The 17,944-nt window shown below is 31.3% G+C and overlaps 3 protein-coding genes across 3 annotated transcripts; 1 reads left to right on the forward strand and 2 right to left on the reverse strand.

Annotated features, from left to right (window-relative positions):
* The first annotated feature begins 5,962 nt into the window (after positions 1 to 5,962).
* Positions 5,963 to 10,667, forward strand: LOC115719107 (uncharacterized). Its single transcript, XM_030648022.2, has 3 exons — positions 5,963 to 7,172; positions 8,615 to 9,163; positions 10,358 to 10,667. Exons 1-3 carry the CDS (start codon positions 6,228 to 6,230, stop codon positions 10,457 to 10,459), a joined length of 1,596 nt encoding a protein of 531 aa, XP_030503882.2. The 5' UTR covers positions 5,963 to 6,227; the 3' UTR covers positions 10,460 to 10,667.
* LOC115719109 (uncharacterized) lies at positions 10,495 to 12,604 on the reverse strand. Its single transcript, XM_030648025.2, has 2 exons — positions 10,978 to 12,604; positions 10,495 to 10,888 (listed from the first exon to the last, which is right to left on the reverse strand). The coding sequence occupies exons 1-2, from the start codon at positions 11,297 to 11,299 to the stop codon at positions 10,674 to 10,676; spliced, it is 537 nt and encodes a 178-aa protein (XP_030503885.2). The 5' UTR covers positions 11,300 to 12,604; the 3' UTR covers positions 10,495 to 10,673.
* A 993-nt stretch (positions 12,605 to 13,597) lies between these two features.
* LOC115719108 (probable serine/threonine-protein kinase PBL5) lies at positions 13,598 to 16,749 on the reverse strand. The gene is made up of 5 exons (XM_030648023.2): positions 16,329 to 16,749; positions 15,168 to 15,430; positions 14,784 to 14,973; positions 14,312 to 14,703; positions 13,598 to 14,201 (listed from the first exon to the last, which is right to left on the reverse strand). The coding sequence occupies exons 1-5, from the start codon at positions 16,420 to 16,422 to the stop codon at positions 13,920 to 13,922; spliced, it is 1,221 nt and encodes a 406-aa protein (XP_030503883.1). The 5' UTR covers positions 16,423 to 16,749; the 3' UTR covers positions 13,598 to 13,919.
* Positions 16,750 to 17,944: the final 1,195 nt, after the last annotated feature.

Consider the following 17,944-nt stretch of genomic DNA (forward strand, 5'->3'; position numbering starts at 1 on the left):
TCTATTTTTATGTTTACAATTATAATAAACATACTAATAATATAAATACTTTGTATATATATGTTTATTTTGTTTTCTATTTATTAAACATACTACTTTAATAAACAAAATAATAATATTCACATATGTTTATTATATCACTCTACGTGTCATGTTTATTTTTAGTAATTTTAAGTATTGATTTATATTTATATACAGTAATGTTTATAATTTTGATATTGTATTTTATTAAAAAAAAAATCTTATTAAATTATAATAATTCATACTAAAATAGATAATAAACATTTATCTTTTAATAAAAAAATATTTAACTTGTTTATTTTTATAAATCTGTTTAATTAATTTTACGAAATTATTTATTTTGAGGTTTAATAAACATATTAAAAATGTATGGTTTCATGTAATAAGTTTTCAAAATGTATAAATTTTTAAAATAATTTTTTTTTGCACATTTTTTGTAATTATTTTGTTTTTGTTGTACATTTATGAAAAAACCCCTAAAAAAAAAATAGTATATGTATAGAGCAATTCATCCCCCTATTTTTAATTGTCTACTTATTTATCTTTCTAGCAATATTATTTTTGTAACTTGCATTGTGCAGAGAGACAATTTACTTAGAATGTAAATCTTGGTTATGGTACATATCAAAGATGAGTGATAACTTTGTGTTAATTTCAAGTTAAGTAAATTATGATATTCTTACAAAGATTGGTGATAGTTTTGGGTCAAGCCCAACTTAGTATTAATCCAGTAAGGTATGGGCCATAAAAATGTGGGGAATAGAAGACCAATTACTTAGCCATGGGCGTGTGTAGGCTAAAGGGGCGCACTTTTCTATCAAGATTTATATTTTATACATTGCCTTTTGAACTCATTAATCGAAGTAGAAATTACACTCGAGAAAATATAATAGTTTATTTTTTTATGGTATAAATAAATAATGCTAAAAGATTATGGATTTTTTTTAGGACTATTTTCAAAAATATGGAAAAAATTATTAAGATTATGATAAATATGGCATAAAAAGTAAATGACACTAATTATGGCATTATCTAACCAATCAAACTAAAAATATGGTTTTTTTTCTAAAAAAACTATATAAAACATTAAAAAGAAATCTGAATTTGAAATTCATAAAAAATAAAAACTTAATTAAATTACCATAAAAAATATTAAAATTTCCTTCATATTTATTTTTTTAAAAAAATAAAACAAATAAAACTGTAGTGATTGCCGAAGTTGTCACTCGTGCCGGAAAAGTCACCGGAGTTTACTGTCGGCACTAGAAAAGTCGTCGGAGTAGTCGTCGGTGCCAGAAAACTCGCCGCAGTTGCTGCCGGCGGCGAAAAAGTCGTCAGAATTAGCATTATCGCGGGAAAAATCACCAAGAAACTGGTTTCTTGATGTTAGAAACCGGTTTCTTAGTAATTTTTCCAGTAATTTTACCGATGACAATGCCAAGTCCGACGACTATTCTGGAGTTTGATGTCGGTGCCGAAAAAGTTGCCGGAGTAGTTCCTGGTGTTGGAAAAATTGCCGGAGTTATTGCCGGCGTAAAAAAAGTCGTCAGAATTGGCATTGTCGCGAGCAAAATTATTAGAAAAATCACCAAGAAAGTAGTTTCTTCATCAAGGAACTAATTTTGTTACACAACAATAATAAAGATTATGAAAACAAAACAAAAATGATATACACTGAAAATAATTGAAACCAGTTTCATCAATCAACCAAATAGAGAAAAAAAATAAAAAAAAAATTACCAAGAAACTGGTTTCTTCATCAAGAAATTGGTTTCTTGATGAAGAAAAAAAAACCAGTTTCTTGGTGATTTTTCCAATAACTTTTTTGGCGATAATGCCAATTCTGACGAATTTCCCAGAGTTTACTGTCGGTACTGAAAAAGTCACCGGAGTAGCTGCCGATGTATTAGTCGTCAGAGTTGCTACCAACGCCAGAAAATTCGTCAGAATTGCCATTGTCGTAAAAAAAAATTACCAAAAAATTGGTTTCTTCATCAAGAAACCAGAAACCAGTTTCTTGGTAATTTTTTCGGTGACTATGCCAATTTTGATGACTTTTCTGAAGTTCACTGTCGATGCCGGAAAAGTCGCCGGAGTAGCTGCTAGCGTCAGAAAAGTCGTTAGAATTGTCATTGTCAACGGAAAAATCACCAAGAAACCAGTTTCTTAGACTTCAAGAAACCGGTTTCTTGGTGATTTTTCAGTGATTTTTCCGGCGACAATGCCAATTTCGACGAATTTTTCGGCGCCGGCAGCAACTCCGACAAATTTTTCGGCACCGACCGCTACTCCGACGACTTTTCCGGCACCGGCAGCAAACTCCAGTGACTTTTCCGGAATCAATGACAAAGAAAACTTCCTAAACAAATAAAAACATTAAATATGGGATTTAGAAACCTAATTACATATATATGGCATATCAAATACCATAACAAAACCTAAAAACAAAAAAATACCATATAAATTGGTCAAACTTAAATGTGCCATATTTATCATAAAAACTTTTAAAATCCCATACTAAGTGTAATTTCCTCTTTTTTTTTTTTTTTTTATTACATTTATATGGGCTTTTTTTATACCATATTTTTGTAAAAAAAAAGATAGAAATCTCATATTTATAAACAATAATAAGTTTTGCAAGAAAAGTCACTGGCGCCGAATTGAAAAAAGCTTTTTATGGCCTAAAGCAAGATCCACGAGCCTGGTATAGCAGAATTGACAATTACTATACCGAACAAGGATTCAGGAGGAGCAAAAGTGAGCCAAAATTATACATCAAGACACAAAGTACGAATGATACACTAATTGTCTCTTTATACATTGATGATATCATCTACACAGGCAATAATGAGAAGACGATAAAGAAGTTTAAAGAAATTATGATGAAGAGTTTCGAAATGACCGATCTAGGATTAATGCACTATTTTCTTGGAATCAAAATAACTCAAAATGAAGATGGAATCTTCATCTCACAAAAGAAGTATATAGAGACATTATTGAAAAAAATCAAAATGGAGGGATCGCAAGGTTGTATCAACTCCATCAGACAACAACAAAGCTTTCAAGAAGGAAGATGGCTCACCAAAAACTGATGAATCAAATTTCGAAGTCTAATTGGCAGCCTACTCTATTTAATTGTTACAAGACTAGACATAATGTACGCAGTTAGTCTCCTATGAAGATTCATGCATGATCCAAATCAAGTTCACTACGGAGCAGCCAAGCGAATCCTCAGATACTTGCAAGGAACAAAATTCGACGGAATATGGTACGAAATTACAAGTGACTCAAAACTTGTTGGCTACACGGATAGTGATTGGACAGGATCCATGGACGACATGAAGAGCACGCCAGGATATGCCTTCACACTTGGATTAGAAATATTTTCTTGGGCATCAAAGAAACAAGTAACAGTTGCACAATCATCGGTAGAAGCAGAGTATATTGCAGCAACAATGACTACAAACCAAGCTATATGGCTTAAAAGAATACTAGAAGACATGGGAGAATCAAAGAAGGAGGCTACAAAGATATATTGCGATAGCAAATCAGCTATATCAATGGCAAAAAAATCCAGTATTTCACGGTTGAACTAAGCATATAAGCATCAAGTACCATTTTATCAGGGAAGCAGAAGCAAACAAATAAATCGAGCTCAAACACTGCAAGACTGAAGAACATGTAGCAGACTTATTCACAAAGGCACTACCAAGAGGCAAGTTCGAGCTACTACGAGACATGATCGGAGTTACTGAAATGTGTATCAAGAAGGAGTATTAGAATTTGCTACACATTTCTACACAATTTAGTCTAGAAATTTCTATACATTTGTAGAAAAAGTTATCTAAGAAGCTAAGAGATTTCTAGAATATTAGATTAAGTCTAGAATATACTAGTCATGTTGAACTCTAGAAAAATTTAGATTTGTTTGGATATACTTCCTTCTAGTAAAAGAAGGATCTAGAAGAAATAATTCTAACCACAAAGTGTAAGAGGGAGTAATTATAAATACCTTATCAAGGGTTCCAAATTGTAACCAACACCAATAAATCTTACTACCTTCTCATACAACCCCCTCTTCTAAGCAAAAACCATTCTCATATACTAAATCAACAACTACTTATCAACATCACTACTTCACTACATTACCACAAAAATCATTAACCGCATATCCATCTATTCTAAACAAAACCAACACAAATTTATTCTCAACCCATCATAAAAGATGGGGAGCAGGAGGAATGGAGAGAATAATTGATCTCTTTTATAATAATATTTGGTATTAGGAGTATATATGAAAGGATGAAGAGTAAAATAAATACTGAAATTACCATTTTATCATTTTTAATATATTATATATTATTTTTTTAAAGGTAGAAAATATATTTTATATAATTTTTTTTGTTGTTTTCTTAAATTCTCCCATATTAAGAGAAATTAAAAATAATGTGTTTGGAGTGAGATTCTCTCATTCTATCTCTCCTCTCCCTTATTCTCTCTCTATTGCCAAACAAAAGTATTCTCCAATTCCTCTATGCTTCTTTCTCCCTCTTTCTCTCTCCTCTACCAAACATAGCGTAAAACTTATTGTGCACCAAAATACATTTTCTATCATAATTGATAGTTATTAAAACTATTACAATTTTATAAATATAGATAAAAAAAATAAATAAATAATTTAAATCAAACTTCAACAATAATAATATTTTACTTAAAAGATCTCAATTAATAATTTATAATAATTAATTACAATATAATTATAGGATATGTCTATGGTAAGCACCTTAGTTTTGTCCCTATGGTAGGCATATTTTTATAGTCATAGATATTTAATCTAATGGTAATAAATTGATGAGTGTATATAAATGGTTAATATGTAGAATGTACTAGATTATTCATAATTAATTTTTTTTAATAATATTCTTAAATTAAATTATAATTATTTAAATAGATTATTAATTTATTCTTACCTTTTTTTTTCTCTCTCTCTTTCATTCAGAATCTCAAATCTTTAGACATACCATATTTCTTTCATTTCTTCTGCTTGGGAACCATGTTTATTCATCTATATGTTTACATATCTTTTTTAGTGTTATTTACAGATATTTCATTAATTAAAATGTAATTGGTGAGGTTTGATGAAAAGTACTAATGATATAAGTCAAAATTTATTACTTGTAAAAAATTATGGTATCTTAGTCCCACTTCTAATTATTCTTTTTTTTTTATTCTCTTATTTTGGGATAAGATGAGTTTTCACTAATTAATTATTTCAACAAAATAAATAATTATTGTCTTAATTGTTTTGGTCAAAGAAAACAATTTAAATGGGAGAAAGATATGTTTAGAAGAAGATTTGTAATAAAATTCCAAAAAGAAAAACTGATAAAATTTACATGAAATAATACTTTTAAACACGAGGAAGGTTATTATTTGTCCAAAAAAATAATTTAATTAATTATTTTTTTGAATGATAAAGTTAATTTTGATTGGTTGTTAACTTTTTTTTTTAATTTGGTGTCTATTTCTTTTTTTTTAAAAAAAAAATAGTAAATTTAATAAGCTACAAACAAATACATGTTACACAATATTGACTTTAAAAAGTCATATAAATGAATGGTTAAAAAAGTATATCTATAGTATAGGAACAAAAACATAGTCACTACCATAGAGTTATCCTATAATTATATATATTGTCAATAAATAATTTATGATTATTTTTCAAAAAAATTAATTATTTCTTAAAGTAATAAAAAGAAGGCTTAGAATGAATGTGGAGTTTGGTGCTGACTAATAATTTAATTAGTGTGTTAATGATGTGAAGTTTTTCCTTTGAAGATGTTGTTATTATATATTTTTGTGAAATCTGGCTTTGTAATTGGAACAATACAATACAATTCCCATATATAATGTATTACATATATATATATATAACATGCATATATAGCTACATTAATTTACCACTTGACTTGTTCCAAATTACTAGCGTTGAATCTCTTTTTTTCATCATCATCATAACAAACATCTCACACAAAATTTACTCTCTCAAAACCCAAATGCAACCAAGCTCTTACTCTCTGATCCGAATAATCCGAAACAGGTATTAACCCCCAAAACCTCATTTTACAACTAATTATTATTAACATATGTTAATTAATAATTATAATTAATCTCTGATCGATCGATCAGTCAAACTACAAATAAATATGCCTTTATCAAATTCCACCATCACCGCCGCCACCGCACAACCGCGTTCCGTTCTCCCTTCCGGCCACCATTATTCCAACATCCCAAGCTTCCGAAACACCCTCACATGGTTCATTCTCCTCACTTGCATTCTCTACATTCTCTATTCCTCCAATCTCATCCTCACCGCCCGCCACCACACCTGTCCCACCACCGCCGCCACCGTACACGAAGAAGACGATCTCGAATCCCTCCCCACCAACCTCTCCTCAAAAATATCCAAACCCGAAACATTTCTACAGGACGAACAGCAACACGAGAAATATAAAGGCGTCAACAAAAAAGCCGCCGGTGCCCTAACTCCAACGGAGCTAAAACACGTAGTTTTCGGGATCGCGGCCTCGTCCAAGCTATGGAACAAGCGAAAAGAGTACATCAAGGTGTGGTGGAGGCCGAAAGAGACGAGGGGTTTCGTTTGGATGGACAAGAAGGTAAGGACGAGTTGGCGGGACCAGGCGGTGCTGCCCGAGATTAGAATCTCGGGCGACACGTCGCGGTTTAAGTACACTAACCGACAGGGTCAGAGATCGGCGGTGAGGATATCTAGGGTGGTTTCGGAGACGGTTAGGATGGGTATGAAGGATGTGAGGTGGTTTGTTATGGGTGATGATGATACGGTTTTTGTTGTTGAGAATTTGGTTAGGGTTTTATCGAAATATGATCATAGGGAGTTTTATTATGTGGGGAGTTCTTCGGAGAGTCACGTACAGAACATTTATTTTTCTTATGGTATGGCTTATGGTGGTGGTGGATTTGCTATAAGTTATCCTTTGGCTGTTGAATTGGAGAAGATGCAAGATCGTTGTATTCAGAGGTATCCTGGGTTGTATGGGAGTGATGATCGTATGCAGGCTTGTATGGCTGAGCTTGGTGTTCCTCTTACTAGAGAACCTGGTTTTCATCAGGTACGTACGTATGTGTAATAGATTATTAATTAGCTTAATTAATCTATATATATATAATGAGCATTAGCACCTTCTCGATATGTCGTGTTGCGATTGGCTAACGATACTCCCTAAAAATTATTATATTAAATTATATAAGACCCGATACTTAATTGGACCAATGCATCCCCGGTGTACTTTAGCATTTCTCATATATAAACTACCTATATAATGTTCTCAACTGTCCAAATTAAAATTTTAATAATTACACTAATAATGTGATCGTAAAGATATATGCACTTTTAATTAGTACTTGTTCAACATCCTTAAAAGTATTGTTCTTTGATATTTATGTATAACAATATAGTATAGAATGAGATTTGATGATGTAGTAAGAATTGGGTACTCCTCCCTAGAAATACTCTATTTAAAGTTAAAGTATGCAAAACATAATATTAAAATTGAAATGGTTTTTTAATAAAAGACTAGAATAATCGTCAACCTTTTGTTATAACCTATTACTCAATTTTTACGTCTAAAATATATGTGGTAATATTTTTTTTCACCAAAACCTTTGTACAGCCAAAACTTCTCCTTTTCTCACCCTTTAGGTCTACAAAAAAGAGGATACCTTAATTATTATGAATATTGTTATTAGGTAATTTAAAGTTTCTAACACCATATTAATGTAATATTTTATAATTAGTTAACGATTATTAAATTAAAATATGTGAAACTCGATATTGAAATGAATTAATAACAGTAAGTAACTTTTTATGGTGTTTCACACTTTATTATTGGTGAATTTTAATATAATATACATACCTTCAAACATTTTGATTCAATATATAATATTGAGAATCTTAATTACTATTTGATTGTATTGATGCCTCCTCTAAAGGCGCCGTGATCATATTCTAAAAATCCAAACTAATAAGTGATAATCTCATCAAAGCTGTTACTTAATTTCATGCAGTGTCTATAAATTTAGGGTAAATACCATTTTGGACTCTCTGTTTTACAAAAGTTACCAATTGGATCCTGTGTTTTGTTAAATGACAAAATGGACCTGTATTTTCTAAAATAGTACAAATTAGACCCTGAATTGATTTTTTGTCAAAATAAAGTTTAATTATAATCCGATTTAAAAGTGCTATATGACAAAACTGTTTATATTTTTTGTATCTGTTCGTATTAAGCATTGTCTTCAAGTTGGTTGTATTAAAAAAAAAAGTTATCGAAAATTAAGTTCAGGTCCTATTTTTACTATTTTAGAAAATACAGGGTCCATTTTTTTTCATTTAACAAAACACAGGGTCTAATTTGTAACTTTTGCAAAACACAGGTTCTAAAATGGTATTTACTCATAAATCTATATAATATTTGCATTGACTATTACAAAATTTGGGGATGTACGACCAATACATGATGATAACTAGTAATGATTATATATATATATGCAGTACGATGTGTACGGAGATCTATTAGGACTTCTAGGAGCACATCCAGTAACACCACTTCTCTCACTCCACCACATAGACGTAGTCGAGCCAATATTCCCACGCACCACACGAGTCAAAGCACTCCAACAACTATTCCAATCGGTCAACCTAGACTCAGCCAGCATAATGCAACAATCAATTTGCTACGACAAGCGTCGATCCTGGTCGATCTCAATTTCATGGGGCTACGTTGTTCAAATCTTGAGGGGTGTGGTCTCACCAAGAGAGCTAGAAATGCCCACAAGAACATTCCTGAATTGGTACCCAAGAGCTGATTACACTGCCTATGCTTTCAACACTAGGCCTGTTACCAAACACCCTTGTCAGAAACCTTATGTTTTTTACATGAACACAGTTCGATATGATCGTGGTTCAAAGAGAGAAATGGTTGGGGTTTATGGTAGGGATCGTAGAACAAAACACCCTTATTGTCGGTGGAAGATGGAATCTCCTGAGAGAATTGATTCCATTGTTGTATTCAAAAAGCCTCATTCTCAACGTTGGCAAAAGGTACCTAATATATACTTTACTACTTATTACTTTGATAACACAAAATACTTACTTCTCTACTCTATCTATTTATTTATATATAAATAGGCAAAATTCTTAGTTGGATAGAACATCCATAGCTTTTGTTCTTTTTGTGGAGTGAAAATTTTAAAGGGTAAATACTGTTCTGGACCCTGTATTTTTTAAAAATTACTAATTAGAACATCTGTTTTGTTAAATGGCAAAATAAATTCTATATTTTCTAAAATAATAAAAATATAGAACCCTGAGTTCAATTTACAATAATTTTATTTTTTAATATAACCAACTTTAAGACAATTTCTAACACGAATTTTGTCATAACATGTCTAAATCATATTATTATTAAGTTTTATTTTGATAAAAAAATCAGTTTATGGTCCTATTTGTACAATTTTAGAAAATACAATACATGATCTATTTCGTCATTTAACAAAACAGATGGTCTAATTGGTAACTTTTGCAAAACGCATGGTCCAAAATAATATTTATCTAATTTAATTTTAAATAATTTATTGTGTTAGAACCAAAGTTCAAATGGTCATTGTATAAGTGATTCATTTTTTTTAGAGTACTCTTGCAACTTACTATTTTGAATCCTTTTTTCGTATAACAAATTAGTTAAAATTTCTTAAAATAATAATGAAATGCAATGTGCTATTGAAAAGATGGAAAACAAATTTGCCCTTTCCTAAAAATAATCTAGGTATGTTTGGAAATTGTATTTTGGTTTGGAGAAATAAAAGAGTAAGAAAAATGTAAGATGAAAAAAAAAATCAATTTTTATGTTGGTATGGAAAATTTTGTTGAATCAAGTTTTTTCATACCATGTACCAAACATTAGAAATTTAACTTCTTTTTCACACTATATTTTTCTTACCTTTCCCTACCAAAATTTAACACAAAAACATAGCCAAAGTAATCTATTGATTTCCATTATTACTCTTTTTATTATTGCTTGAACAAAATTAAGATTTTAGTTAATTTAAGATGTCATAATGATGAAATTCACTTGTCCCAAGAGGGAATTTGTATGTGTATAGATGTTATAAATTATGATCAAGGTAGAGAAGACATTATTCGATTAATTGCCCAATCAAAATTATAATTGATGCCTAAATTGTCCATATGATTATATACTCTGCTAATATTAACATAATATTTTTCCTGTAACAGTCACCAAGAAGAGATTGTTGTAGAGTTCTACCATCAACTAAAAAATCAACAATGTATTTATGGGTAGGAAGTTGTCGAGGAGGAGAGATTAGTGAATTGTAACAATGTATTTAATTTTATATTATCAACCCAAGAAAGAGTCAAATTCATATATATTCATTCATTTATTGAATTCATCCAAGAAATTCAAAAAAACTAGCACAAGTCCCAATTTGGGCATTATTACAACTCTATTGTATTGTATTATTTGTACACAATTTTGAAAAGAAGAAAAAAAAAAGAATTAAAAGAAGAAAAATCTCTTGAGAAAGAGAGTTTAGTACATTTTAATTTCTTTATTAATAGTACCATTTTCTTGATCTGTAAAATTCTGAGGAAGAGGAACATCAGCAATGTCTTCTTCTTGGGATAATATTGTTGAAGCAACAGTACCAATTTCCATACCCTTGTTGAGAATCACACTCATATTATTATTATTATTGATAATTCGATGTATACCCACAATTTTTCCATCCTTAATCTCCACAGTAACTGTTTTTAATTAATTAATTAAAACAAAATTAATGATATAAAAGAAAGAAGAAGAAGAATAATTAATTAAAGATAGAGAGATTTATTACCAGGATAACAGAACCAGAAGAGGATGAAGAGTGAGATGAAGATAATGACAGGGATGGCGTGAATCCATTTCTCTGAAAAGAGTGAGCGTTTGATCATGTGATGATGATGATGATCTTTCTTTCCAAGAACAGAACGAGGGTCGTACAGGGGAAGAGAAGTAGGAGTAGTAGAAGTGAAATCTGCCATTGATGATGATCTTCTTATAAAAGGAGAGGTTTTAGTGTGGTGATGGTGTTGATGCTCTGTTAGTTTTATTGTTATTTGCTGTGGCGATGGAGATGGAGATGAAGATGATGATGATGATGAGTACCTTTGCTGCATTGTTAGATAGAGAAAGAGAAAGAGAGAGAGAGAGAGATTTCAGTTGAAGAAATCAATGAAAGTGGAAGTTAGGTTCTGTTAATTTCAGTTATATATAGGATTGAGTACTGAGTTCAATTGGTTACTAGTTACCAATCTTGATTACCCGCCAAATTTATACAAGGATTTCAATTCTATTCTATTTATTTTTCTTTTTCTTTTTCTTTTTATTATATTAATAATAGACATTCTGTAATTATAAACATACTCTCCTGACTAAGTTTGATTTTGTTTTACTATACTCATCATCTTATGGTGGTCGAGTATTCCAAGTTATTTTCAATGAATTATTCATTTCTAAAAAATAAAAAGAAAAAGACATCATGCAATTTTGAGAAATTAAAAAGAAAATTGACCGTAGAAAATATTAAATTTAAATATTTTGTTACACATATATTTCTTCTATTTTATATCCATAGGACTGTTGAATTTTTATTTTTTAAATCATAAATTATTTTAAATTAATTAAAACTTTATCTTATAATACATTATTATATAAAAAAAAAAAAGAGATTATAACTATTTTTTTAGGAAAGATTTAAGTTTTCATTCAACAAAAAACTAAGGACAAAGTTCATTATAAACTTCAATAATAAGCAAAAGTAAATTAATACCAACAAATGTGAGCAAATGGCAAGAAAGCCAATAGACCGATAAATTGAGGCATATGCGTCCATCGTAATTATGGTCACCTTCAAGTACAATACCACCATAAATGATAGTAATTAACTAAAATAAGGATACAAATCCTCAAATCTCTAATAAGAGAAAGTTCAAAACTGGACCAAAAAACCAAAGAGAAAAAACGGATTTGAGTTTTTTTGTAAGATGGGTGAGATTGCTTGATTTTAATTTTTTTAAACTTATGAATCGTGATCTCTACTATGCAGGTAAAATACCTTAGATCAGTATACAAAAGTTTATACTAATAGCATTATGTTCATTAATAACTCATAACCTCAACTATGCATGTGAAATAACTTAGACCATTATACCGATGTTAATATATTTTTTTTTGAAAGCAATAAACAAATTAATTAAAATTATAATATCATACATGCTAGATATGAATATTATACCTCTCGTGATGATCAAATAAATACTATAAATGACATGATTATCAAAATAATATTATAGATTTAATATTCATATCTAGTCAATAAATTGCTCATCCATCCGTAGAGCATGCAAAACTAATCCCCTCTCAATCTCTCACTCAAACCTAAAACAGTCATTTTGACGGTTCCTTCAGCCCCTCTCACTCCCGTTATAATGTGGTGTTGCATCTGTGACGGTAGAAGCATTTGTGTAACTCCAAAATAGAAATGCTTATATAGCTTAAAGTATTACCTAATTTTGTATTTCAAACAAATATATATATATTTTTAGATTTTTCAATCTAAAATAATCCAACCACAAATTTTCTCGGATCTCACATATATTAATTTAATAATATTTGATAACAACTATAAAAAATTATTAAATGATTAATAAAATGTCATTTATTAAACACAATAGTGCCTAATTAGGTTAAGTTTCTCTTTAGACATAAAACTCTTTTTTTATACCACTTTTCTAGTTTAAATACACAATAAAAGTAGGACCTAAGAATGTGTGAAGAATGTTGCAACAGGTTCAAACAAAATCCCAAAAAATAATAAAAAGCAATGTTTTGTACAATGAATGATTCATTTCATTCCATTAACACCAAACAAACTCACATTCATTCATTTCGTATAAGATTTGATTCTGTTGAGATATATAAAACCAATGAGATATTCCCAAACCAGATTTAGATAAGACTTTACTTTTTCTCCAACAAACACATTCTATAATCGAACTAACATTAAAAAAAAAACAAAAACAAAAGGATTCTTACTCTTAGGACTTTGTACCATATTTTCTCCATTAGATAAGGACGACATGGTACTATACTTACTGATGAGTTGAGAATCATGGTCAGATCAGGTGTGGTTAGACTCACCTGTCATCAAAAGCAGATTCCAATTGCATCTTCCTTTATCCCATCTCTCTCTGACACATGACACGTGGAACCACCACACCAAGTTCAACAACAGAGTCCATAACTATTGGAGACCCCACAACCCAACTTTAATGAGAACCAGGTTTTTGGTTTAGCTAACAAGACAAATATTGCAGTGACCTATAGTGGAATGTACATATATTATTACTAGTCCTAATTTTATAGACCATGCTCTCATCTTTGAACTAGAATCAGATACTCCAAACAAGTCTACATCACAAGAATTAAGTGATTTTTATTATTATAATAAAGACCAATTAACAAAATGGTAAAGAAAGAAGGGGTTTTTTGTTTTCCTAGAAAAAGGCATCTTACATACAAGAGCTCAAGCTCACATGTACAGTGAAAAGATAATAAAGAGGGGAAAAAAGACACAGAAAATTTCCTATGTGTGAAGATTGGAAGAAGGTGAAAGCAGCTGTTATCTTTCAGTAATTCAAAAATTGATAACGTAGGCACCCTCATATTCCAATTGCAAAAAAAGGTATTCACTGCTTTATTCTAAATAACTAGTCAGACAGAGAGTCATCCACCTCCTCAGTCAGATTCTGGTCTATTATCATCGCTTTTCTCTTCGGGGGAAGATGAACCCTTTCTCGAGCTATGAAGTGAATGAGCTTTCGGGTCATACTTCTGAGAAGCAAGGTAATTAAGAGCTGTGACAACATCTGATATAACAGGACGCATGTTAGGCTGTTCTTGAACACACATTGCAGCAATGGCCAGAGCTTGGTACAATCCTCTAACGGGGTATTGACCTTGTAGCAATGGATCAATCATTTGCGAGAATTTCTTTCGGTCCCTAAACAATGGTCGAGCCTGCAAATAAACAGATTCCATAAAGCAATAAAAAAGGTTTAGATATGGCGCGCACAAGACGTGCTAGTAACAAAAGATCAGCACGAGAGCAGTGGTTATGATTATCTTACCCATGCAACCAGGTTTTGTTCCTTAGGACCTTTTGTATGATCAATGGCTTTCCTGCCTGTGATGAGCTCCAAAAGCACAACCCCGAAGCTATAAATATCGGATTTAAATGTAAGTTGACCTGTCATGGCATAATCTGGTGCACAGTATCCATATGTTCCCATAACCCTCGTTGAAACATGTGTCTTATCACCACTCGGCCCTACTTTTGCCAAACCAAAGTCAGATAGCTTCGCATGAAACCCTTCCCCAAGCAAAATGTTCGAGCACTTGAGGTCGCGATATATAACAGGGGGATTCATTTTATCGTGCAAATACTCCAATCCTCTTGCTGCACCAGCTGCTATCTTCATTCTTGTATTCCAATCAAGTACATTCATACCAGGGCGAAGATCTGAAAAATAAAGTCCCGAATTAGGCATCATCACATAACCATACATGTCAAAGGTAACTAAGAGAAAACGAGTTATATACCGTGTAAATGGTTTTCCAAAGATCCTAAAGGCATGTATTCGTAAACCAATAGCCTCTGATCCCCCTCAGCACAAAACCCAATCAACTTGACAAGATTAGGATGGTCAGCAAGACTTAGTGTCAATACTTCAACAACAAATTCCCTAATCCCTTGTAGTCCATTTCGGTCAAGTTGCTTGATGGCCACAACCTACACCGAAAGAAATATAACACATCTAAGCACATTGAATGTAGCATATGAAATAATTTTGTGTGTAAAATCAAAAGCAATTCACAAGATTCTTCCCAAGTATATACCGCGACTTGTTAAATGGAGATAACCAAGCAACATGGCTTAATCCTACAAAGCATCTAAATTAGAAAAACAAGACCAAACTGACGAACCTGATTGATTTTCTCCAAGTGACCCTTGTAAACTTTGCCGAAACCTCCCTCTCCCAGAAAGCAATCCAATCTGAAATTTCCGGTTGCAGCTGCAAGTTCTTCAAAACTAAACGTCTGCGCCCTTCTGCCATTGGTTTCTCCATCCTTAGAAACCTCTTCCTTTAAGTTTAAATTCTTTACATCTAATGATAATTGGTCAACCTTAGAGACAACCTCCTTTACATCCAAATCTCTTTTCACGTTTGAATTGACTTTCTGAGCACCTGATCACATAAAAAAACACAATCAAATTCAGTAATGAGAGAAAACAAGAGATTAGAGCTAAAAGAAAAAACACTACAAGAAAAAAGGCATATATGGTAAGAGAAAAAAATGACATTAGCAAAACCATACTCATTAAAATTTGAAAACCCAAAAAAAAAAAAGTACATAATAATGATATGGGGAAGGAAAAAAAAAATCAATACCAAGAAGGAACAGGGATTATGGACTGGACCTTGGCAACCATGCAAACAAACAAAAAAGCATTAGTAACTAACTAATAAAACATATTAACAAAGTAATAACAACAGTAAATTAGTACTTGATTCCTTTAGCACGAATGCCTAAAATTAATAATAATAAAAAAAAATATCGACATGGGAGACAAAATTGAGAAGGTACATTCTTTCTAAAGCCAAAATGGAAAACCTAGCTTTCTCCGCAAGAATAACATGATTTCTAAAGCAAACCCAACAAGGTTTAGCTGTAATAACAACAAATAATTGCTTGAACAGGCAACGAAGTTGATAGGGTAAAACCCAGAAAATAACAAAATAGAAAAATTGCAGAAAAGTCCAAATTTGAGGAACGGAACAAATCAGCAAACGGAAGATAAAATTAAGGGTTTCAATATGAATCGATAACAAAACGAAAGGGTATTTCACAGAGTACCACCGACGAAGAACAAGGGTTAGATGATTATTTTGTAAAAATAAAAATTATATTTTGATGAATTCCCACAAACACATAAATCAAGAGTGAAGAAAGAATGCATAAATGAATAATCTTTTTTTTTTTTCAAGATCGTATTTTTTTATTTCTTAAAAATGAAATTTTTAAATTAAGAACGAAAAGAAAAGAGGGTTAACCAAAGTATTAAAGAAAAATAAAAGAAATTACCTTGAGGATCATCTGACTTTTTTCTATTATTGTCTTTAGGGGAGTTTTCTGATCTTGAATTACTGGACTTTCCAGAGCAACGGAAGCAACCCATAACGGCGTCGTTTCCTTTCCACGTTCTCTCCCCCTCTTTCCTCTTATACTTAAATTTTTCTGAGAATATGCAGTCAAAACAAAACCAAAACACCAACCCAAGAACAACACATGAAAAAAAACAGAAAAACAGAGGTAATGCGAGACTTGGAAACTCGTTACACAGAGCTACAGACAAGAAAATAGAAGAGAAGAGAAGAGAGAGAAAGGAAGAGAAAGAGAGAGTTCTTCTACAGAACTAACACAGTTTTTTTTAATTTTTTTCTTCCCTTAAATACTCAGTTTCCTTTGATTTATATTTTTCATGGTCCTGTTATCTTCTGCAAATCGACACACAAAACAAACGCACACTCTTCCCAATTAAAACTTGCCACGTGGTATGTCGAAGGACTTTTTTGTCATTTAGTAAATACACGGCTTCGGAGTAGCTGATTTTAATTAGACCCACGTCGTTTTATAATTTTTTGAATAGTAAAAGAAAAAAAAAGATTGTCGTTTACGTGTCCAATCAGCCACAGCTTTCGCTGACGTGTCCTTCTCTGATTGTCGTACGGCGACGCTTGGATGCGAGCTGGTTCGCAACAGATCTTTGTCCTTTTTTTTTTTCTTTTACGTAATCAAAGATTTCTTCTTTTTTTTTTTTAATACATGTTTTGTCTTGTATTACCCGCCTGTGACGCACACGTAACCAAACAGCCCTAACCACCACCGTCGGATTTAGAATTGGTCAACGTTTGAAAAAGAAAAAATGTATAATATTTATGAGCATTGTTGTGAGGCATAATTGGTGTCCAGCACCTAAAGCCTACGATTAATTAGTCATATTTTTTTAAAAAAAATACAAAAAGACACTCATAGTACTTAGTACCCTTGTAATTGGTTTAACACAATATCAGTCCTACTTATTTTACTTTCGTAAATATTATCGAAAATCGTTAATTAATTATAGAGCGACACTTTATCATAGTACTAGACACTATGGACCGTACGCAGAACTGGATTGGATTAGACAGGTTAATTTGTCCAATCCAGTGTTTGGGCATGTTAGAAGTCTAGATAACTAATTCAGCTAACCTCATCTGTCTGTGATTATTTATCACATCCAACAGGGTGGGATGAATAATCCAATCCAGTCCTGCGTACCAAACAGGCCCTATGAGTACCACGCAGCAAAGCTTTTTTCAAAAAAAGTAATTTTTTAAGTTATATTAGATTTGATATTTAATTACACTAATAGCGATATAACAGCAAGAAGATACTGGACACTAAAGACTCGTTTAACACGTTGTATTAAGTCGTATTATATTGTATTGTATTATATTAAATTGGATTATATATCATATTTTTATATAATCTATGTTAAACTTTATAGTAAAATATTATATATTTAAATATCATAAAAATTAATATCAAATATAATTTATAGGAATATCAAAACAAACTGTAATAGTGTATTTTAACAATTTTTAATATTTAGTGGTGGGGTCCCACAAGTGCTGACGTCAGCTCAGTGTGTGTGGGAC

The sequence above is a fragment of the Cannabis sativa genome, chromosome 2 (genome assembly GCF_029168945.1).
Source record: "Cannabis sativa cultivar Pink pepper isolate KNU-18-1 chromosome 2, ASM2916894v1, whole genome shotgun sequence".
Taxonomy (NCBI): Eukaryota; Viridiplantae; Streptophyta; class Magnoliopsida; order Rosales; family Cannabaceae; genus Cannabis; species Cannabis sativa.

Coding starts and splice junctions, on each gene's coding strand:
- LOC115719107 (XM_030648022.2), top strand. CDS start 6,228: ATGCCTTTATCAAATTCCACCATCACCGCCGCCACCGCACAACCGCGT. Junction 7,173..8,614: donor GAGAACCTGGTTTTCATCAG/GTACGTACGTAT, acceptor ATATATATGCAG/TACGATGTGTACGGAGATCT. Junction 9,164..10,357: donor ATTCTCAACGTTGGCAAAAG/GTACCTAATATA, acceptor TTCCTGTAACAG/TCACCAAGAAGAGATTGTTG.
- LOC115719109 (XM_030648025.2), bottom strand. CDS start 11,299: ATGCAGCAAAGGTACTCATCATCATCATCATCTTCATCTCCATCTCCA. Junction 10,889..10,977: donor CTTCTGGTTCTGTTATCCTG/GTAATAAATCTC, acceptor AATTAAAAACAG/TTACTGTGGAGATTAAGGAT.
- LOC115719108 (XM_030648023.2), bottom strand. CDS start 16,422: ATGGGTTGCTTCCGTTGCTCTGGAAAGTCCAGTAATTCAAGATCAGAA. Junction 14,704..14,783: donor TTTGGAAAACCATTTACACG/GTATATAACTCG, acceptor TTTATTTTTCAG/ATCTTCGCCCTGGTATGAAT. Junction 14,202..14,311: donor AACAAAACCTGGTTGCATGG/GTAAGATAATCA, acceptor GTTTATTTGCAG/GCTCGACCATTGTTTAGGGA.